Source organism: Lipophrys pholis (genome assembly GCF_963383615.2).
Source record: "Lipophrys pholis genome assembly, chromosome: 12".
In the NCBI taxonomy this organism is placed as follows: Eukaryota; Metazoa; Chordata; class Actinopteri; order Blenniiformes; family Blenniidae; genus Lipophrys; species Lipophrys pholis.
Genome location: NC_137641.1, coordinates 20898569 through 20921994, shown reverse-complemented (window position 1 = coordinate 20921994; position 23426 = coordinate 20898569). Strand labels below are relative to the sequence as shown.

General features: G+C 44.4%; 1 protein-coding gene across 2 annotated transcripts; it reads right to left on the bottom strand.

Annotated features, from left to right (window-relative positions):
• Window positions 1-4478: 4478 nt before the first annotated feature.
• Window positions 4479-18461, bottom strand: setd1ba (SET domain containing 1B, histone lysine methyltransferase a). 2 transcript variants are annotated; one of them, XM_080476773.1, is made up of 19 exons: window positions 18227-18461; window positions 17788-17939; window positions 17396-17494; window positions 16871-17141; window positions 15937-16058; window positions 14088-15191; window positions 11200-11949; window positions 10247-10420; window positions 10061-10154; window positions 9759-9970; window positions 9557-9638; window positions 9086-9457; window positions 8845-8979; window positions 7708-8289; window positions 6804-6970; window positions 6570-6695; window positions 5700-5819; window positions 5478-5615; window positions 4479-5394 (listed from the first exon to the last, which is right to left on the bottom strand). In XM_080476773.1, the coding sequence occupies exons 1-19, from the start codon at window positions 18285-18287 to the stop codon at window positions 5221-5223; spliced, it is 4935 nt and encodes a 1644-aa protein (XP_080332899.1). In that variant the 5' UTR covers window positions 18288-18461; the 3' UTR covers window positions 4479-5220. The 2 variants fall into 2 exon arrangements, with proteins under 2 accessions (XP_080332899.1, XP_080332898.1); XM_080476772.1 differs by having other exon boundaries at window positions 7708-8979.
• Window positions 18462-23426: the final 4965 nt, after the last annotated feature.

Genomic DNA, 23426 nt, shown 5'->3' with positions numbered 1-23426 from the left:
ACAATCTTTTATTATAACAAAAATATTCTTTATTAGTCCCTATTGTGTTTAAGAAAAAGTCCTTAAATACTTGGAAGCAGACTTTGTCATCCAGTCAAAATGGCTGATATATTACCCTGAACACATGCAGATCCTGGCTTCATGCGGTCCAACGGTGGCTCACAGTGTGGCTCCGAAGTTTTGGGTTGTTGCGTGTCGACCAAATATCATGTATAGAAAACTGAAATTGTAAATGTGGACGTGTCCCAGGTCGCATCGGGCTTGACCGTTTGCTGTTATTCCACATTGTATATGTGCATCAAATGAATGTGCTGGACCACAGGAGGCTGCATGTCATTTGATGACTAAACAGAGATTTAAACTATAGTGGACTTATTTATTTTTTTATAGCAAACGCAGCAGAAATCAAATATTTCAATTTTGTCATGAATGTCGCTCATCGTGATTGATTTCTATTTAATCACTGAAACAAATGTCCTGAGGGGGAACTTGGGAATTGTTCACCCAAATAGATCATGTGATACGATCCAATTCAAAACTATTGAATGATTAAGACTGGAAGCCTTTCTGACAATTATTTCACAGAATATGACATTTTCCTGTTTGGAAAATCAGTTGAATGAACCAAGCTCCGGTAAGTAGCTACTTTAAAAAGACTCTTTCACATGACGAAAATAATTAATGAACCAATAAATGCTTATAACCAGACTGCATATGGAAGTTGTGGTTTAAGACGGCGGATGTGCTCAGAGCCCAGCAGCTGACGATCAGATCCTTATAATTCAAATAGCTTGGTTTTGTTTGTTTGTTGTTTTTTTTTTAACATTACCAGTAGCGGAAACATATATAATAGGATATTTCTGTTTATTGACATTACTTATAATCTGATTGTCAAACACATGTGACCATGCTGGCAAAGCCCTGTAGTCCTATCCAGGATATTAAATAGTAATACATATTCCACAATACACTTTGCAATGCTTTTAGTGATCCCGTCCAAAAATGTAAATCTTTTCTTCTCTTCTTATTTACCATCCAATCATAAAATTAATTATTCACCATACTGCTTACACAGCTTAATGACTGACTTCACCAGTAACACCTGCTTTCCAAACGGCTACAAATCCAAATCTCTGTTGTGGAAATCATCGCGAAACACACAGCCCGTTAAAAGAAATGCATTAAAGAAGCTATGGAAATGGTTCCCTAATGAGCCGACTCATCTCCACCTCACATGGAAATGCTATATTGTGCTTCTTTCTGCATTTTAATGTGTACATTTGCATGTCAAGGATGGCTTCAACTATGTAAAAAAAAAAGAGAAAGAGATGTACTGAATTTTACATTTGAACTTCTCTTGTCATTGAATCTCTTCTAATATCTTCTGTATTCTAACAATAAAAAAGTGTTTTGTGTTATTTTTTGCAGTTTTTAACCATGGTTGATTTATTCCATATGATTTATGGCTTGACAAGGTGTAAAGGACTTGCAGAGTGGTCAACATTAAATAGGAAAATGACGCGACACAGCAGCCTTATACAGCTGCCAACACGGTGAGTAAAAACACCAATCCTTCTGTTTATACGGCTACAATATCAGCTTTACAGCTGGTGATCAATGTGTACAACAACATATGTGACTGTGAGCTCTCCCAGAGGGCCGGAAAAATCAAATATGACCTAAATGATTTGATAGAAAACCCATGAAGCAGGTTTGTTATGAAAGAAGTTGGGAAAGAAAACAAGACCGCGCAGTTTGAGAGATAATGTCGGACCAATGAGGTTGCTTGGCAGGGAGGCGTGTGCTCTTCTTCTTCTATGTTTTGATGTCATTAGGCAGATGGAGGCGAGGGTGAATTGGGCCCCCATGCTGTCTGAGCTCGCTCTCCCAGCCCAGCCTCTCTGCTGGTGCTCACACCATCCTCCTCCTGTCACGGCCTCGGGCCAGTGACACACACACACACACACACACACACACACACACACACACACACACACACACACACACACACACACACACACACACACACACACACACACACACACACACACACACACACACACACACACACACACACACACACACACACACACACACAGGGTTCACACTGTGAGCCTTTTCTTTCTCCGGGGACGTTGTGAATGTGAGTCCAGAGTTGGGTGAAGGTGACGTCAAGCTGCAGAGTTTCACCGCCACAGCAGCTGATTTCACCGACGAGGAGCAGATGATGGATGGACTTCATTTAAAGTCCTGAACCTGTGACTTCACTTCCTGAAGACACGTTTTGAATATCTGACATGGTAAAATCCTACAGAGGCAGCGGCACACTGACGTGACCACGAACCCCTGCTGCTGAAGCTTTGCCTCCGGGGGCTCGAAGAAGAAGAGCTTCTGTTTGCTTTTGAGCAACAAATTGCCGTGATCAAATCTGCTCACGTTGGGGGTGAACACAGAAGAACATCACATTCAGTACAAATGAAGAACACTGGTGGTTTGGAAAGCTACCTTCAGTGGCTGAGTGGCTAAACGGGCGTCCGACTCAGCAGAAGATGAGCGGAGCAGCACGAATGAAAGCAGGTGAAGATAAATCCATGGCCTGGAAGGACTTTTTGATTATTAGACTTAATCTGCTGCATCTGATCATGTGATGCAATCTAGTTGAAAATTAGGACATTTTGAGAAATTAACAGTACTCCAGCTGCATTCCATTGAAAATAAATGGGATTAATTTCTAACTTACTACTTGCCCCTCATCTGAGATCCAGAATGTTATACAACCAGCCCAATTAAACAATAATGGAGAACATGAATGGAACTTTTTTTTTTTTACCATTTAAGAATTGATGGGCTCCTTTGATATCAGTGAAAATTAATTAATACCAGATCGCAGCAGAGATAAGAGTATTATGACTATTGTAATGAAAAGAACTGCATTCTTTTATTATGTTTAACTCAATATTTTTAAAAAGCAATAACTATTTCAGTGTAATTATAATTGGTTTATATGACCTTCAGTCTGTCCATGCCTCATAAAAAAAAACAAAACCTCATGTATTTATGCAAAATTGCTTTATTTCAATTTTTCCTTTTTCATACATTTGTCATATAATAAATAGACACGAGGAGCAGGCCCGATACTTCAGTTCTCTTCTCGTGCCGATTCTGCACCTTTTTTTTTTTTTTTCCTCTCAACACCGCAAACAACTTTTCATAGAATTTACAACAGAAAATAAAAAAAAAACAAAATGAAAAAAAAAAGCTTGACACAAGCTGAATTTCCTGCTACCAGCTCACCGCCCTCCTCTTTATGATACACAAGCGTCTGAGCTGTGTTCGTGTAGCAAACCCCAGGGAACAAAAATATATTTATATATATATTTATATAGTATTCACAGTTGCACTATTTACACATTTTAGGATTACAAAGCAAATGAGCAGAAAAATGAAGACGTTTCTACAAGAAACAATCTTTTGATAGGGAAGTAGAGGCTTTTTCTGTACACAGTGGACCTTTTTCTTTTCATTAAATAAGCAACTTTTTAAACCATCAGATTTCTTTTACAGATCCCTGAAAATATTTTTAAATACTCAGTCTTGTTTAAAAAAGAAAAAGAAAAAAAAAAAAGAAAAAAAAAAAGATGCATCTTAAAAGTGTTACCCTAGTGAAGATTTTTAAAAAAGCTTCGGATCTTCTATACAAGTAATCATATACAATATGAACATCACCGGTGGGAAAACAAAGCAATCTTCTTTATCAATCCAGCTGAATGAAAAGCAATGACTGACTTGGTCGTGGAGGGAGGGAGTGGCTAAGAAAGGGCATAAAGTAGAAGTGCAAGCCTCAAGTGCATTCACAACATTTTTCTGTGTGTTACTAAAGGAAAGAGCAGCCCTCTTGAACTCGGGAGGAGATCTGCCGGTTGTGTGAACTTGTTTGCCTCATGATAAACATTGAACACTGGCAACATGAGACGAAAAGCTGAAGTTGAAGGGAAATGCGTGAGCATGCAAACAAGACATTCACCACAAAGGTTAAAAAGAAAAAAGGAGAAAAGAAACCAAAGCGTCACCATAATCATCACCAAATCGGCAGTATTTTGTCCCGCGTGGGTTAATACGTCTCTCAATCAACATTATATGGCACTCATAATTGTGAAGTCAGGATTTACTCTGGGGATGAAAGCAGAGATGAAACTTGTATTTGAAGTAACAAATGGGTGACCGTTGATTCCACTTTTCCTCCTCTCGAAATGATTGGGTTGGCATTAAGCAGCCTGCAGGGGGCAGCACACTCACATTCTCACATATGTTCAAGAAATGACGACAAATACTCTCATTGGTGGCCTGATGCACATTTGCTCACACACAAACAAACAAGGGAAACAAGCAAGAGGGAAAACGAGCTCAACCAAATTGGAAAACACTGGAATATCACTAGTACAAATGTTGCACGTGATCTTTTTTTTTTTTTTTTTTTTGCATAAACCAATAGGAAGCAGCAGCATCTGTTGTTGGCGTGTTGAAGCACATAAAGTAGGATGATATTCCAAATTTTGTGGAAGCAATCAACCGTTTGTGTTGCCTCACTTTTTTTTTTTTCTCTTCTTTAACTAGTCTCATACCCCCTTCCCTCCGAGAGAACTGGTGCAGAGGAGGTAGTAGTGCGAAGGTTTCTGTCCACCTCCGCTGTCCTCCCACCCGCGGCTGGATGGAAAACAGCAGCCGCCCGCTGGGGGTCCGACCACGTCTTCCATCACAGACGCTCTGGAGACATGACGGGCTTGTGCGTCTTCAAACTGTGTCGGATTGTTTCTGTTCCACGTGAGGGTAAAGCTTATGTGATAGTTGAGCCAAGGGAAAAATTTGTTTTAAAAACTTTTCACTCGGACGGAACCGCGTTGAAATACTGAGAGACGGAGGGGAAAATGCTGCACTTAGCGTTTCACACATTAAAAAAACAAAACGAAGAAGAAAAAAAAAAAAAAACCCTATGTGTTTTTCTTTTCTTTTTTTTTTTTTTTTAGAGCACCATAAATCGTAAACAATCTAGAGTTAGATGTATGACCGGAGCCATACAGGTAGCTGAACTCGTTGCAGATGATTTCTCCTCCTCCAGCCGGGAAACCTTCCTCCTTCGGTTCCTCCTCGTCTGAGGAGAACTGAAGTCAGAGGGCAGAGCTCACACACCCTGTGGGAGAGTCTTCTGGCCCCGCGTGGACGTTAGTTCAGCGTCCCCCGGCAGTTCTCCGCCCCACACAGACAGGGGATCTTCTCGTCCTCGATGGGGAACTTGTAGTCGTACGTGATCTCCTCGTTGACTGTGATTGGCTGCCTGGAGTAGATGACGATCTTCTTCTGCGACTCCACTGTGATGACCTTCGCATAACAGTTCGGCTGCAGAGAAGCACAAGGAACAAGAGGTGAGGACGTGTTTTCGCCTCCCGCGAGACGGAAACACTCTGCGGACGCTCTCCTACATTGCAGCTGTGGTTGATGAAGCGGGCAAAGTTGCCGCACTTCGTTGCATCTATGATGGTGTCGTGGTCGACGCGGAACATGTAGCTGCTGCCGATCCCTTCCTCTTCGTAGCGCTTCTCCCGCATGTCCGCGATCACCTGGCGGGGCGGATTGTGATTCGTTAGTAAAAAAAAAAAAAGGGTTTTTGAACGGCGCGAGGAAGTGGACAGCTGGAACCTCACCTGTCTGATGTTCTGCCCCACGTACTCAATGACCATTTCATCAGCAGCGATGGGCTCCATCGCGAACAGGCCCCAGTCGTGGATGTGCGATTTGCAGAACCTGATCTTCTTCTTACGGAACTGAAAAGAGTCAAAAGTGGCACCGAGCGTCACAAAAAGTTCATCCAATCTATAAGGATCGATGTTCACACCTGAGATCAAACATAAGTCCAAAGAAAAAAAAACAACTAAACTGTTGCTGTCAGTACAATTAAAACCTTTCAAACGTCAGGATAAATTACAATAAATAACACATTCAGAATATATTCTGAAATAGAAAATGGTCTTGTTGTTTACACCGAGTGTAAATCAGCAAAAATATAAAACAGCAAACAATAATTTGATTTGATTAGAAACCAACATGAGTTAATACCTTATCATTAGACCCTTATATTTGGAAACAAGAGTATTTCCTCAGTTGTTTTGGCAAAAAGTGGCATACAACTATTTCTGCCCACAATTTGACCTCATCAGCCATTATATTTTCTTCATTTTACTTTCACAAGCTTCATTAATACTTTCACAATTGAAGTTCCTTAAATAAATGCTTAAAACCTTTTACTTATAAGTTAAGAAACAGACAAAACTATTGTTAATAACATATTTTCAGACGCACTTTAAAATTGTGTGTATTGTACATATTGTGTCTGATTAGACAATCCAAATTCTGCACATTTACTATAATTTACTTAACTGTGATTTACTGTCAACAGGTATATTTCACTATTACCCAAAGTCATTTTCAGAGAAACACATTAATGGCAAACCGCGGCAATGCCTCATAGGAGTGTTGGTCAACATTGCATTCTTGTTTACTTTTGTCTTGTTTACCTTCAGCTGGTTGAACTTCAGCAGGTCACTGTCGCAGGCGAAAGAGGACAGCAGACGCCTCTGCTCCGACCGGCGCTCTGAGCCCGCCCTGGTGGAAACTTGAACCTGCGCAGGAATGCTCATGCCCTATGGAGAAGATGGAGCGTTAAACGTGTCAACACACAGCAGCCACAGGTCAACTCATTGCTCCATGCAAATGTCCATACAAATCATCTAGTGAGCCGAGGGAAGCACCTGTGTGTCGATGGGCGGCTCCTCCGACTGCACCCGGTTGCTCTGCAGATACTTGAGCTTGTCCTTCTTGTCGATCTTGTAGTAACCTTCACTTCGCGCGCAGCCGGTCATGTGATCCCTCATGCCGTCGTCTCGCCTCTTTTTCTTCACTCCAGGGATGTTGGTAGGTGCAAGGGAGTCAAGGCATAAACGGAAAATCCACTAGGACCACAGGTTATCCAGATGCTTTGTCTCAATACGATACACTGGACATTAGTGACATTAGGACGTTAGTGTTGTTGTGAATATAAGTCTTAGTTTAAATTCTATTCAATCAAAAATAAAGTTGGTCATTTATTTACTATTTCCTTTTAACTGATTTGCCCAAAAATCCACGCAATAAAATACAAACATTATTGCAGATATTTACTCTCATGTGTCTCGAATCTTGCAGTTTTTAATTATTTGCTGATGTGCTGTTGATGTGCGGCCTATCGTGTCACTACTACTCTGATTAAAGTGACTGTAGTGGATAAAAGAATTCGTAAACAAACAGTATTATTAGGCAAAAAATATAGTTCCAACAGCTCAACTGATACCAAGCCACCAAAACAGTTCCACGGTTACACCAGCAGAGGGAGCAGCTATTTGTTATGCAGTTCCATCCATCCATCCACAGAGACTCATATTCACACACTCGGGTAATTTAGAGTCACCAGTCAGTTTTAAATGTATATTTCAAGTCTTTGGGAGGAAACAGGAATAACAGGAGTAAATCTGCACACACAGAAAAGGGAACATGCAAACTCCACACAGACAGGCTCCAAAGCCCAACCCATGACCGCGCAAACCACCACACCATCATGCAGCCGATTAATCAATGCAACTTTGTAAAAATAAACCGAACACTCAGTGTAAAGGATATGAGGATGGTTGACCCAGAGCGTGTCGTTGAGCCAGTCGTTGCCGTTATCCTGCTGCAGCATCTTGTCATATTTGATCTGCAGAAGCCGTATGTCCTCCTCATCTATGCCTTCATTCCAGATGTCGTACAGAATGGTCATCTCCTCAAAGTCGGAGCGAGGGCTGAAGTACGCCCGGGGCGGCGTGGTGACGGGCGACAGGCCGCCCAGCAGCAGCTCCTCCCAACATCGCCGTGCCCTCCGGGTGGGTTTGGCCACGGGCATCTCGTCGTCGTAGGACAGTAAACCATCTTCAGAGGGCAGCACCGTCTGAGGCTCCGCCTCTTTTTCCCGGAAGTCCAGGCTCGGGTCTTTCGGAGACTTAGCGGACGTCACTTGTATGGATAGATCGCCGAAATGTGCTTCTTGATGCTGAGCGGTGGAATCGGACGAGAGCTCAGAAGCTTCGTCGGCTGCAGACAGAGCTGGGGTCTTTTTGCCTTTGGGCCGTCCGGCTTTCTTCTTCGATGGCGATGCATCGGATGGCACCGGGACTTCTAGAGAGAGACCAGCCGGTACATCTTCAGGGAAACTGGCTGGCGGCTCTGTGCCAGTAGACAGCATCTGATTAGGCTCCTTAAACACTGGTCTATCGTCAAGACTTTCAGACGAAACTTTTCTGTTAAGTGTGAGTGCTGAGGGGTCGGGGAAGACGGGGGTGAATGTTAAGTCTCTTCCTGGTGTACGAGGAACTCCGGCGCTGAGGACGGGGGACTGTGAGGGGTAGGAGAAGGGACTACCGGGGATGTGCGGGGAGCTAAGCAGCAGACTGCTGCCAGTCAGCGGGGCATCGCTGCCAGGCGTGTTGGGCACTGTGTCGGTGCTCTGGGACTTGCCCAGACTCCGTGCACGCTCCATGAGGTCCCTTCCCGGCGTGCGGGGGATATCCTCATCTGTGGGAAGCCTGGCCCGCTGAGGGAAGTCAGGCAAGGGACCGGGAGGAGGATGGAGGAGGGAACGACCTTCTGCTGCCGGGTGAGGCGGGAGAGGGATGTGCATTAAGGATGAGGAGGCGGGTTTAGGGGCGGATGCGTTAGGATCTAAGTGGGACGGAGCTAAGCGGCCGGGGGTGCAGGGTACGTCTTCAGGCTCTGCTTTACCTTTGGCTTTGGACACCTGGTCATTGTGATGCAGGGCACCAGTGGGAGTGGGCGGCCCAAGGTTTGCTACGTGCTCCGGAGGTTCTGACTTCACGACAGGAACGCTAACGTCCACGACGACGTCTCGCTCTTTCACTAAAAGGCAATAAAAGAGTTTTAAAATCACACATCACCACTACAAAACTGTGAGCCACTTTTTGTTGCCAACATTTCCGAACAGACGACAGAACGCGAGGCTGACCTGCAGCTTCCTTGGATGACGGCGGCTTCACGTCCTCCACCACTTCCTCCACAGGACTGGGAGGCCTCTGTTTGACCTTGCTGCTCGGCAGCTCCCGGACCTTCTGCTCCTCCTTCACCTCCGACACGGGCAGAGCAGGAGGGCTCGGTGGTTTGGACTCTTCCTCTGCCTCTTCCTCACCAGAAGATGAAGATGAGGAGGACGAAGAGGAAGAGGAGGTCCGTGCTTTGGCTTCACCCTCGCCATCCTCGGCTGTCGCCACCACTTTTTCTTCCCTGTCGTCCTCATCCGAGCTCGACTCGTATTCGGAGGAGTCGGAGCTCGCTGCCGAGGAGTCGGAGCTGGCCTTGTAGGATGCCGAACTTTCAGCTTCTGAAAGAGACGACGAGGCAAAGGGAGGCTCGATCACCGGTTGCTCGCTTTATGACCAACAACAAACAAAAGTGAACCCGTCAACATATTCATAAATACCATCATCAGATGAATCTGAGGAAGTGCTGTCACTGGATGAACTTCCCTCCTCTTCACCGTCACTATCTTCATCACCACTTCCCTAAGAAATGATCAGATGCATCATAAACCTGCGCCCCCAGTTGAAAGTGGTGGAGCGGTTAAATCAAGCCTGCAATTTACCACACAGGTGATTTGTTGTGTTTTTTTTGGGACAGCTCACCTTTCCTGATGACAACCTGTCTGCTGCCTGCAACACACCAGGCTCCTCCTCCCTGTCGGACAGCGACTCTTCCTCCTTCCCCGATGTGTCCACCTCCTCCTCCCCCTCGCTGTCGAGCTCAAGCGGTCTGGAATGTCGTCGCTTCGCTGCCGTGCCGTCGCTGTCCATTTTGGAGTCGTCTGCGGGGAGCTCGGCTGGGTCTCGTTCCCGGTCTGAGGAATATTCATCACAGAAAAATTTGCTTCACAAAAACCTGCCTTGAGCAGAGTATTCGCTCTTAATTCCTTATAATCTGGGGTTACCTTCATCCTCCAGCTCGTCGTCTACTGGAGTGGAAGGTCGGGCGCGTTTGTTGTCACAAGCTGCGGCGGCTTCAGGGGGGTCCTTCCTCTTCACCTAAGGACAACATGCAGCTGTTTGACACCAACAACTCGACGCACACGGCCCAGACTCCACCGACCCTAATCTGTGTTTAATGAAAATCTCACCTTGAAGGAGGGTAAGCGGATGGCGCCTCGCAAACTAATGCCCAGGCCCATTCCTTCATATCCGAGCCCTTCACCCTTGTTCCAGTTCTCCAGTAGACTTGAACCCATCGTCTCTTTGGGCTTAGGTCTTTCTTCTTCCTTTCCCTCGGCGCCCTTCACAGGTGTCAAAGACGCCTGGGACAATTTGAAAGTCCGTTATTTACTGCATCAAATGTGTCCCGTGACATTGATTTTTAGATGGCTTCTGAGGTACACGATAGCAAAATAATCAGCAAATATCGGCTTGAAAATAGCATATTGATCATCCAAATTCTATTTTTGGTATTATTATTATTGCTATTATTTGATTAAAGGTAACAGGTCAAATTCAGTTGAAATGCTTCCATTTCATTTTTGCATCTCACATTTAAAGTAGCCATGATATTTTTGAAGCATTACAGAAAACAATAGACCTTTTTGTACATGCATTTTTGTTTTCTTGACAGAATTTTTACTTGATAAGCAAAAGAGTTTACTTTACAGAATTAAATGTCTAGTGTCCAGTTTGATTTGCATTTATAGCCACAACAAGATGAGAGTCACATCAGAGGAGTCAATTAGGTTGCTCGTCCAAATTATATCTGCTATTAATTTCTATGAAAGCATGCTGGACTGCCGAGGCAAATCAGCTGCAGATGCATAAAGGAGGTCTTTCAATTATTTCTTAGTAATCTAAAAAAAAAAAAAAAAAGTGGGGGGGGGGGGTTTCCTCTGAGAGGTGATGTTTATGATGAGCGCACTAATACTGTTGCAATTTACTGGCATTAATATTCACATATAAAGTATAAAAACATTTTTCACCTTATAAATAAAAACCTCAGAACCAGCACACATTTCCTTTTACTCTCTACGTGTGGGGACTGAGGTTCTCTTTATCTTCCATCAATCATAATGATTTAAGGATTTAAACTTACTTTCGCAGACCGTTCCTTCTTGTCCCACCAGTCATCGAAGGCCCTAAAAGCCACCACTTCCACCATTTTTCGGTTAAGGTCTCTCTTCATGATGGCCTTCAGCTCTTTGACAATGACCAGCAGCACTCCCTCGACCGTGGCCTTATGAGGATCCTCCTTTTTAGTCTCATATCCAGGAGGAGGAACAGTGGGGTTGAACTTTGGTAAACTAGGATTCTGCCATTGCTGTCCAGGAGTTCCTGTACTGTTCGTGGGAGTAGCACCCATAGATAGCGGTGCGTAGGGTCCGACAAAAGGTCCCGTTGCACCGTCCATGAAATGCGGATAAGGATAGGGGCCTCTGGTCTGAGCCATGCGGCTCAACATCTGCTGCTGCATCTGGAAGGACATGGGGACCGTGCTCCACTGTTCCCACCTCAAGCAGTTCATCAGCTCCATCTGCACCAGCGGCATCATGCTCTGGGCGTAGGGACCGATGTGTGACAGCATATGATGAGGCACACCGGGATGTCCGGCCAGGTGAGCGGGGTGTCCTGGGACGGCAGAGTGAGGGGCCAGGTGGTGGTGTTGGATCGCAAAGCCAGCTTGGTGTTGCAGGGGGTGGTAGCCCGAGGGATGGATGGACATGGTCTGGATCGGCGACACCGCCGAGTTCATGACAATGCCTTTGCCACATTCGCCGCTGGTGATCGGAGTCCCGGGCATCTCGTCTTCGGAGATTTCCATGTCCTCCCCTGATGACTGATGACTCTGTGCGAAAAAGGAAAAATACAGTCAGGACCACACGTAAATGGTGTCCATGAGGTATCCACGAGGTAAGGGAAAAAAAGAAAAGCTGAGAGACCTGGAGTGAGACTTGTTGTTAGATCTCCTCTTTTAGCCTTACCATGAAAGAACAGACAGTGAGCTGCTGCTTGTCTAAAGATCTTTAGAGTTACTTCTGCCATGTCTGAGTTTGTTCATGGCAACAAAGCACTGATTTTTGAGAGCTGTTACCTGTCAGTTGTGATCCTTTAAAAAAAAACGTAAAACTTTTGAAGAGTTGAACAGAAAAATACAGGGAACCCTGCTAGAACTTCCTCAATGAAATAGTTCAACAGTGACAGACTTTTTTTATTAAGGGAAAAATAGAAAGCGCGAAACATTCTTCACGACAGCAGACGTATATAGATTGATCCGATACATGTAATGTCAACAAATTAAATGCGAAACCATTTAATGTTTCAGGTGCATTGTTTGTAGAGACTTAGAAGAGTTTTAATTTTGTCCACCCCTGTAGTAACGAGGATATGTAGACAAATTGCAGCCCGTCTATCGGTGTGAGAAAAGGAAAAAATAGAAGTACCAATTCATTAAAAAATACCTATTTATGAAAAGTATTGCGTGAACTGAAGTTTTTTTTATTCTTTTAAATGACAACTCTGTCCATGTTTATTCTTGACTGACAACTTCAAACAGATCTGAATCGTGTCTATAGTTCCTGTCAGCATGGTCACTTTCAGCCTCGTCACTGCCACAACTAGAACGTACCAATTCTCCCTTTCGTAGACATTACTGACATGTTTCACCCACTTTTGTCTTGTTTTCGTCATTTTAATTCTGTCAGCATTAGCCAAAGTGATAGAAAATGTTTTTCACGTATTGTTGCAGTGACTTATGTTGACAGGAGAGGAAACAAAAAAAGAAGAGAATTCCCGTTAACAAGCAATTTAAAATAGACAAGTTAACAGTCCTGCGTGCCATTACCACATTTCAGTCAGGATACAAAATCTTACTGCGGAGTGATGAAATCTTAAAAAAAAAAAGAAAGAAAAAAAAGCAACAAGTCATTCTGGACGTGATCCGAGTTCAAAGTTTGGTACACCCATTAGCACAGTCAAACACAGCTGACATGGGCCTTGGTCCAGCACTCCTTCAAACAGAACCATTTGCTTAGACGTCTATCCCTACAAGCCCTAAAGGTTCCCGATAACACATTTGAGGAGCACATGCTCTTCAAATGTTCAGTATTACAGAAGAGTCTCAGTTGAAACTGTTGCGGGAATGACACAAAGAAGGCAGAGTAAACGCAGCGCAGGACTGCCCTCGTTACCCAAATGACCTGTTCGCTCTGTTTGCTTTGTGATAACTTGAAATGTGAGAACAGACACCGCAGCCAATCCTGACAGTCGGCCCCAGCAAAACCCAGGAAGTGTGCCGTTGAATGGGGCCAACAGCCAAACCGTTTCCCTGCGAGCGAGCGCAGCAAGTGTTAGAAAGAGGAAACAAAAGTGTTTGCTTTTTTGAGGGAAAACGTGAGAGCTGATGTGTTGTTGGGGAGTCAGAGTGCACTGTGAAGAAACAACAGACCAGGTGGTGGTCATGTGACAAAAAAAAAAAAAAAAAACAGAAAAGAAGTGAGCATATGAATGTGAAGGTATTTGCAAGGGCTCATGTCAGGCATATTCTGGCACAAATCTCAATATTTTGATCCAGTTTGTTATTACTGAATGTTTCTGTCATTTTCACTAATTGCTGAAATAAGCCACACGACCACAGAGAACCTACACGACACGGCGAAGCCCTCCGGGCGGTACCTTTGCGCGTACTTATCAGAGAAACCGGAATTTCATTGACAAGGCAGGACAAAAAGAATGAAACAAAAGGGAGAGTTTACTACGACAACATGAGACTGAAACTACCTGGTTTCCTGTTTCCTCTCTCCTGTTGTCATTCATTCACAGCTGTGTACAAACATCAGCGCTACGCCACTGTCAACTAACCCAAGATCATTAATGAGAGCTCATTAAGGAACCAGCTGACACCTCAGTGAGACATCTCATCCACTAAATATGCAAGAATTCTCGTTAAAAAAAAATAAAATAAATGAAATTTGGTAAAAGTCTTACCGTGTCCATCTTATCAGGTGGAGTGTGGGCTCCACACGCTCCATCTTTGAGGTCACTGTTGCTCGTCTTGTCGTGGACAGGGGAGCTGATTCTCTTGACCAGAGAAGCAGTTCCAGGGATCGGCTCCTCATCTTCCGAGTCTGGCAGAGGGGTCGGGCTGATGTCCTCCAAGCCCGTGCTGGAGGGACGGGAGTTCTGCTGGCCGCCCTGAGAGTTGCCCGTGTAAGGGGGGATTGGGGATAGCTGGGAGGACGAGGAGGAAATGGGACTTCCCTCCATTCGCACCTCAGTGTCCGAGTCCCGTTCCTCCAGGAACGGCAGCGGTTTTGTCCTTTTCTCCTTGAGGAGCATTTCGATGCGGGAATCCAGGCTATTGCGCTCTGGGTCGAGCACGGGGGAGCCGGGCGAGGGGCAGTGCTCTGGCGTCTGAGGAGGAGGGGTGCTCGGATGGGCCATGGGCTCTGGAGGGGGCTCTGGAATTGGAGGCGTTTCTGGCCTCTCCTTGACCGGCATAAAGTCAGTAGCGGCGGCCAGAGGCGGCTGCGGAGGTCGGAGGTATTCACCTTCCCTTTGGGCCGGGAGATGGAAAGCCGGTTCGGATGGAGGAAATGCAGGGGGCAAAGGAGCCTGATAAGGTGAGAACGCTGATTTGAAGTTGGTTGTAGCAGGGAGAGGCGCCGTGTAGGTGAAAGAGGTAGTGGAAGGTGGAGGCTCGGGTGGGGTGAGCTGGTGCTGTTTGAAAGGAGTCTGTTCTGAGGGTGTGCTCCGGTACATGTTGCTGCGATACTGAGGCCTCTCCGGTCTGCGGTTGTACGCGTCCTGAAACTTACTCTCGTGTCTGCGAGACTTGTAACTGCCAGAGCTCTCGGCGCGGTTGGACTGGTACGCAGGCGTGGACTGCCGACTGGAGTAATTGGAGTCTTGAGAGAAGGGGGTACCTCCCTGACGTGGGGTGTGGGGGGTTCCCTGGGACTGAGGCGTGTCCTGCCTTAGGCTGGAGTAGCCCGTCTCCATCGTCAGGGGAGTTGTGGAGCTGCTGGCTGACAGTGTCCCTCCCACAGTAGACATGCTGCTTTCTGACAACCTGCGGATGGGCTCGCAGGCCTGGGGAGAACCAAACGCATCAGAGATTGATCAAGGTGCCACAAGTAAATACTTCCATCCTTGAAATAAGTTTACTGAAAATACTATGATAAAGGTGGGAACTTTGTGTGCCTTCACACTTGGCAGCTGTGCTTGTTCCGCTATTGGGATTCAGGTTTACAAATATGAATGCTGCCATCCGAGCCCCACTGCACAAAACAACAACTGAACCAAAACCCCTGAAGTCGCCCTGGTCCAGTTTCAAACTAATTCTGCTACACTTCAAACTATGAATTCAACAGAGGCCAGACACAGGATGTGACAGACGTCTAAACTGCCGCTTCCTTGTAACGCATCTTTGTTGATTAGTGCAACAGAAGCTACTGTAGCTCATCAGTCCTCGAATAGTTTGCTGATTTTGTTCTAAAGTGACTGGAGCTAAAAACTGACGAGTGCATATAAACATTTACGAACAAAATGAAAGAGAATCTGACGCTACAGAACCAAAGTGGAAGTTTTGATGGCTATTGAATTCAGTTTCACACGCAGTGTGTTTTGATATCACTTCTTTTGCTCTGCAACAGCTCGTGCCGTGATTTATGACATAAAAAAAACAGATCAGTGCCACGCCACACCAACATGTATATACAGAGGACACATTTTTTCAGGATTAGAAATAAACCCACAGAACCATAATGCACATTATATAGTTTACCTTTTCATTTAAGTATGAAATATATATAGAGATTTATTTCATTTTTTTTACCAGTAAAGCTTCTGCCAGCATTCGTGGGGAAAGTTCTCTGGCCTCGTCTCCACCAACAGGAAGGGTCCGTGGAGTGTAGCTGCCATTCATCAGGAGTTGGAAGTACCTCAGGCGATTCTCACCTGCAGCACAGCAAACATGCATGAAGACTCCCTTTTCAAACTCACCTGTTTTCATTGTAGTGAAAGTAACTGAACCCATGACAATATGGCTATCTCACGCTTCCGCTATACAGTTTTTTCCAGAAATATTAATTATTTACTTTGAGTTTAATCACATACGTTGTGCAAGAAAAGTCCACGTTTGGCACAGGACACACTTTGCAACATATGTGAGAAACAGATGCCATTATAGCATGAAAACATGCAGAAGTATGCAAAGCACATCCTACACAAATGCGTTTGAATAAAAAAAAACAAAAAACATTAACACCTAATTTAAAGAAAACAAGTTGAAATAATTAAAGAGAGTATGCAAGTTCAAACAGTGCAACTAGTTTTTTTGGTTTTTTTTTATAAATTAATGTCCTATTTGATAATAAAATCATTAGATGGTGTTTAAAAACAACCCAAGAAGAGTTCTGTACAAAGTAAAACTAAGTTTTTATTCCTCAAAAGAGACGGTCTAAAGAGGCCAGGACCCTGATTGCTCTGTTTGTTTGCGTTTTTTTTCCTTAAATTATGCGCAGTGGGAGTTGTGCCCTCAGCGCGGGACTTGTGGGAACCGGCTCACTTTCAATGAAATTCAATTACCGACGTTACCAGGCAACGCATGTATATTTACACACGTGACAGCTGTCATCCTTAAAAAAAAATAAAAAATGAAAAATCATAAATAAACCTCACACAGGAGCACGTTCCTCAGTTTCTAAAAGTCTCCGATCGCGCAGTGAACGCGGCCGCTCGTTACCTCGGATGACTGGATCACTGTTTACCTTTCGGGTCCAGCTCCACGTGGATGATGTTTCCCATAACAGACGTGTTGTGCAGCGACTGCACGGCCACCTTGGCGGCTTTCACGTTCTCGAAAACAACTTTGGCTATTCCGAGGTGCTTCTTGTTCTTCGGATTGTACAGGATCTCCACCTCCTCGATCTCCCCGAATTTCTTGCACATGTCGGTGAGAAATCCCTCCCTGATGTTGTCGTTGAGGCGGGCGAACGTCACCTCCTTGGGAGGCACCGGGCCGATGTAGCAGTCATCGATCTGGTGAGAGAATAATGACAAACGGGAGGTGGAAAAAAAAAAAAAGAACATGAAGTGTCACTTTATGACAGAAGCGATAAGAGGAGTGAGTCGCTATGAAGACGATGCACATTGTGCAAGTCCGAAGATGTAAACAAGCAGATTTGATCCTGAAACAATCCCAAAGATGAGTGAGAGGGGGGTGTGTCTGCAGCTTCTGACAGCACCCCACTACCGCATGGAGACAAACATGTGCTTCAAGTCGGACAGGATACCTTGAATTTGGGCACCGGGAGGTCCGTCTCTTTGTACTTCGTCCAGAGGCGACCGATCCTCGGGTCCCGGACGATGTCCACCGGTGGAAACCCGGGGTCCTGCAGGGGAAGAGGGGAGGAGGAGGAGGAGGAAGAAGGAGGGGGGGGGACACACAATGCTGCTGTTATCCATCCCATTCACAACTTCATATCACTACTAACTTGTTGCAAAAAAAAAAAAAAAAAAAAAAAAAAAAGTGCTCCACATGGTAGGATAATAAAAAAAAAACAAGCCGGGTGTCTCGGGATGCCGTCCACGGGGGGACACGGCCACATCGTGACCCATCATGGAGGTCGGCTCCTCGGTTACTATTGTAAAAGCCGCCGCGGCGCGGCGCCTCGCGGCTACTTACGGGCATGCTGAAAGTCTGGCCATCGTAGCGATACAGCTTGTGGGATCCCTTCTTCAGCGCCGGGTCGATGATCAACTTGTAACTTCTCCAGTGGTGGCTCCGCTTCTCCGCCGAGCCGCAGACGGGATGACTGTCCATGCCGTTCGCCAGACCTGAACCGACAGGGAGAGAGAGAGAGAGAGAGAGAGAGAGAGAGAAAGAGAGAGAGAGAGAGAGCTAACGTTTACCAGGGCTGTGAACACGGTTCCTCTCCACCACCAGCACCGCGACACTTTTAAACAACCTCACGCTACGGATGCATGACTTCGGTGGTAAAGAGAAGGGGGGGAACCCCAGCGGGAGCGAAAATGGGATCTAGCGTATACCCCACTTACGGAAAACAGGCATTAGGAGGGCTGGAGAAAGAGGAGGAAAAAAAAAAAAAAAAGAACCAGCTTACTTGAACTCAGCTTTCTGCCATGGTCTTCGTTCAATCTGCTCCTGTCCACGGGCTTGGACATGGTTCGTCCGATCGAGCGCGTTGCCCCCCCCCCCCTTAATTGGTGGAGGAAAAAAAAACGAAATCGCTTCCCCTTGCGCCGCTTACATTACATGATTTAGCTTGAAGAATACTGCCTCCTTTTCGAGAGCCAGCACATATTGTGTGCCTCTGCTCTGTAGCTGCTGTCTCTCCCACAATACACCGCTAGGCTGGCCCACCTCCCGAAGCTAGCCGCACTTTCGCCACCAACGTCTGTCTATTTACACCGCTGCTCCGACGCTTTGCTCCCCTCGGATTATTTCAGGACAACACATATCGCCACCTCAGATTTTAATCAATATTATTTATTACGATGCGGTAGATTATTTTTTTTTGTGTTTACAGCTTTGGGTTATTTTTCGTGTGGAATCTGCCGATCGTGTTTACCTAACTGGCAAACACAAGACAGACACAGGGGGCAATATCTTCTAATAACTGCCTCCTAAAAAAAAAAAGAAAAAAAAAAAAAAAGGGCCAATAAAGTGATTCGGTTGTTGACGTTTATTAGTCGGCGTGCAGTCGCTCGCCAGTCGAGACGTTTCGGAGTCGTAATAATTTAAAAGGGAATGGAAATCAGGAGCTGTTTTTTTTTTTTGACAGCGCGTATGGATTTTAAACATCGACCATCGGCAGGTGTGCGGATGAATTTGGGAGCTTTGTATCGTTTTATAACTGTCGGAATGCGGCGGTTTGTTTGGCTTTATCTCTGTCACTTAATCCACGGAGAGAAAGTAGTGCCAAACCCTCCGCGCGCAGGTCGCACGCTTCCAACAGCCACGCGGGGGGGAACATTTTAAATAATTTATTTGAACCGTGTGCGGATTTGTGCTGGAGTTGTTGTTTTTTTCTTCTTCTTTTTAATAGTTTCGGTGGAGTGCGTGTAGGTTTTGGTTGACATTGGCCGGTGCGTGTTTTTCCCTCGCTGTGCTCGGGTTATTGGCTGGTTAACAGCAGCAACTCCGCGGGCCAATCAGCGCGCGGCGGCAGAGGAGCCGGCTGCTATTAGAGGAGCGGCTCACGAGTCCTTCAACAGAGAGCAGAGAGAGGGGGCTGAGCGCTCTCAGCAGCCATTTTCCTTAAACAGGACTCAATGGCCTAGATGGGTTTCCTTTGTTCCAAAAGGGATCTTACACTTGATTTCCTCATCTCTCACGGACTATGATAAAACTATGATTTCTCCTTTTAAAGGATTGAGAAGAAGGAAGAGAATGTGCTGGATGTGATGCCCTGTGACATTTTGAGCCTTTTTTCCTCTGCCTGGAATCCATCTTTGTCTTAACTAGGTCATGGCACACCCATATAATTATATTTCTTAAGTCAAAAGAAACCAAAATGTTGTGAATAAACAGCTTTATGGTTTTGGAAGTGTTAAATGATAGTAGGGGGGAAACACAGATTCAAGTGACAAAAAATGTAATGGCAGAGATCCTTGGCTTTGCACTTATGGCCTTGTAGGATATGAGTAGCAATGAGTAAGTTCAACTCTTTTATAATCATTTACAAGTTTTTATCATTGAATAATGTAAAATGTAAGGCATGCAGTTACTGTTATTAAAGGTATACTCTGTCATGTTTTTCTATTGAGCTGTAGCCTGATTCAGTTCACAGGAATAGCCAGCTTTGTTAATTGTTTACTGGCATGTTAATATACAGACGTACAGCCCTTGTTGATTGCAACACATGAGAAAAGCCAGGCCACGGGTAACTTCTGGCCTTTGTAGAATAATTTACTGTGCCTCTTGCAATTTTGACTGTTGATGAATAATCTCTTCTGCTTTGATTAATGACTTTAAACACTTTCCTCTCACTACAGCAACGCTTTCACACCACACTGGCTTGTCCTGTACCATATTGCTTTTTGCCACTGTGGAGACAACGATTAGGTTTGTGCCGTCCACTAAGGCGTCCAAAGTGTAAACGTCTTGTTTGACCTTGCTTTCAAGGGTACATTCAAAAATCAAAAGAAGGTAACTAAGATAGAAATGTAAGTTTGTCTGTTGTTTTTTTTTTTTATTATTATTATTTTTAAAATATAATTATCTTACACGCAGTCTGTCAAACCTAAGAGGAAACATGGAGGGAAATCTTTCATGGAGAAAATATTTACCTCATCACTTTGGTGAAAAGCTGTTAACAGGCCTAAACGCAGAGGCAGGAGAAATGTTTTCAGCTCCATCTTCGACTCCTCTATTGGCATTAATAGGGATGAAAAAGCGTTTCCTGTAAAGAAAGGAATCCATTAGCACGAAAGACGAGCTCTTTTGATTTTTTTTTTTTTTTTTTTTTTAAATAAATATCGGCGTGGTAGCATTGCCTCTCAGCCTGCGAATATTCATCTTGAAGAATCATCTGTGTGGGCAATATGCAAACCATCTCTTCTCCCTCCTTGGAGGATTGCAGTCGAGTATAGCCTATTTCATTTCGACATTTCCCACTGAGCTACAGCATATAACATGTCCAGGAAATGTTGTTTTTATGCAAGGTAATGTGTTTTTTGAGCTATAGTTCACTTTATTTTTTTCCAGCTTATGTATTTACAAAATGTTCTCAAGGACGACAGGCAGCAAACAATGTGATACAAACGACTTCAGCAAAAATACAGTGTGTAGATTTTAGTGTTGTTGGGTTGTTTTTTTAGGGGGAGCGGTAGATTATATTGCAAACTTACAATTGTTATTCAAAACATGTCATCTTGGTTTTACCCGAGAAAAATTGAAATCTTACTGGAAGAAATCTTGTGTTTTCACGGCTTCCCTGTATTTAAAAACGCGTTTAGGACTGGAGGAAGCTACTCCTGATCAGTGGTTTCTCTGCTGTTCTGTGTCTCAAAATGGCTCCTTTGCAGACAAAGGAAGCGACTGTGCTGTGAAATGTTGCTGCGCCATTACTGGGTGAGGCTCGGAGAGCGCGCCTCTCATCCGAGGACATTTCTCTTGGTATTCTACCAGGAGCGGTCTTCGAAGCGTCGCATGTGTGAATTAACCCCCCCTCCCATTTTTTTCCCTTCTTTTTTTTTTTGCCAGGAGTTTGAGTGAAGAAAACAATAGAGCGTGTAGATGGTGGAAATATTTTAGTATTAAAGGGGGTTGTTGTTCAGCCTGTCGGCAGTAATCCGAGAGATCTGGACTGTTGCCATCAGAGCCGGGGAGCGTTTGTGCGCCTCCACACTGCCATATAAGGTCAGCAGGAATCCTCTGCAGCAGCCCTGTTGTTTCCTGTCAGCCTGAAAATATCCCCGGGGTGGCTCAGGTTTCCGCGCCCGCTCTCTCCGGCTCCGAACAAAAGATCAGCTACAGCAACTGTTTTAAGCACTGCAGATCAGATGGCGCAACGACAGTAGATGCGAATCTAGCGATTTCTCTAGAGTTGCAGTTAAAATGTAAGATACGTGTGGGGGGAGGGGGGTTGTTCGCGCGCGTAAAAGTAATCCAACGAGCCGAAACGGTGCGTTTTACGCACGCTTCTTCGCTGAACCAGTAGTGTGTTCACACTGTGTTCACAGAGGACAGACAAGCGGATTTGCAGGCTTTATGTCAGAGGCCTGTTTTTCTTGTATCCACTCCCAGCTCGGCTGCCAGGAGCGCGCATTCAGGTCACGAGGCTGCAGCCGCCCTTCTCTTTTGCGCACTGAACGCCCAAGAGACAACACACTCTTGAAGGTTTCAATTGTGGAACACATGTGAAACTGTAAGTTTAAAACGTGCGGATTTTGTGTTGAATTCTGCCAGTGGTTATTTATAGGCCTTTGTTTTAAAAAAAAAAAAAAGGGAGGAAAAAAAAAAAAAAAACACCCTCCCCGTCGGGTTGCGCGCACTCAGCTCCACTGCTGACAGACTGGAATATTCCACACAGGGGATTGGCCTCTCTTCAGCAGGACAGCTGTCTCTCTGCACGGCGAAAATATTTTCACAATTGTTCCTGATTTATCAGTTGGTTAGGATGGGCTTTGGATATTTTGTACACCTAAAGGACCATTCAGTATCATTTTATAGGCTTTTTTTTAATCCACATTTTAGGCTGCCAGTTCCACTTTAGTCAACAAGCACTTTTTTTCTTCCATTTTGTTTTTTTTAGCTGTCTGACACAGGCATTCTTCTGAAACCGTGATACACTATTCCGTACTTGATGCACACTGGACACATGAAGAACCGTGAATGGCTCATTGTTTTGGCGTTAGAATATCCAAGCAGGCAGGTACACAGCTACATCAGGTTTCTTTGTTCTATCAGCCTTTTGATGGTGACGGATTGCCCACTGAATTATCCCAGACATCTTCGGAACTTTTTTTATTTTTTTTATCAATTGTGGGTATACTTGCTATTCAAGAATCTTTTCTCTTTTCATACAGATTGTTGATACTGTATTCACTTAAAATGCCTTTTTTTTTATTTCTATACCTCATGGATCTTTGCATGTGTTGGTGAACTACTAGCAATTGTGATTTGGGTTTCATTTACTTGACAGTATTTTACCTGTTTGTGTTTGTGACATGCTTAAATAAATAGACTATACACTAATTGTTATGTTTTGTGATTTAAGTTGATGCATATTTACTCTAAATGTACTTTAGGGCCATAAGATCAAACACAAAATGGATGATGAACAGTTATTTTCACAAGGTTTTTAAGTTTTATGGAAAGTTGAGTACAGATTCCCATTCATGGTCTCCATTAAATATGCACGCATTCCTGGTTAACAAAATACATGTGCGTTCAAAGAAATAGGCAAAGGGTGTCATCTTTTCTTCTTAAAGGGACAGCTTGCTCAAATCTACTCTCCCACCCCATTGATAACGCTATCCTTAAACACTATAGAAATTAACCTGGATATTTCAGTTTGGAGACTTTTTTTGAAATTCAAGTTTGATTTTACTCAAAATGTTAATACTTTAAACACATAAACAATCCTCAATGCAACATTTGGGTGTGTACTTATGCATGTGATTTGCTCCATCCTGACACTCACTGGAAAGTACATGAATGTAATTACTTGTAATCTTCAACGTGACTAAAACACAAAGCCTAATGTTACTGCTGACCGGTTGTCCATGTGATTGTGAAAATGATGGACATCCACTTTAAAAACGAAGCTGTTACTATTCAAAGGCAAAGATACTAAA

Bases quoted from the DNA above. Each gene is read 5' to 3' on its own strand.
- setd1ba (XM_080476772.1), bottom strand. From the start codon at position 18,287: ATGTCCAAGCCCGTGGACAGGAGCAGATTGAACGAAGACCATGGCAGA. The intron at 10,155-10,246 runs GTGAGATTTTCA...TGTTGTCCTTAG, and splicing joins TCCGCTTACCCTCCTTCAAG to GTGAAGAGGAAGGACCCCCC. The intron at 9,971-10,060 runs GTAACCCCAGAT...AATATTCCTCAG, and splicing joins CGACGAGCTGGAGGATGAAG to ACCGGGAACGAGACCCAGCC.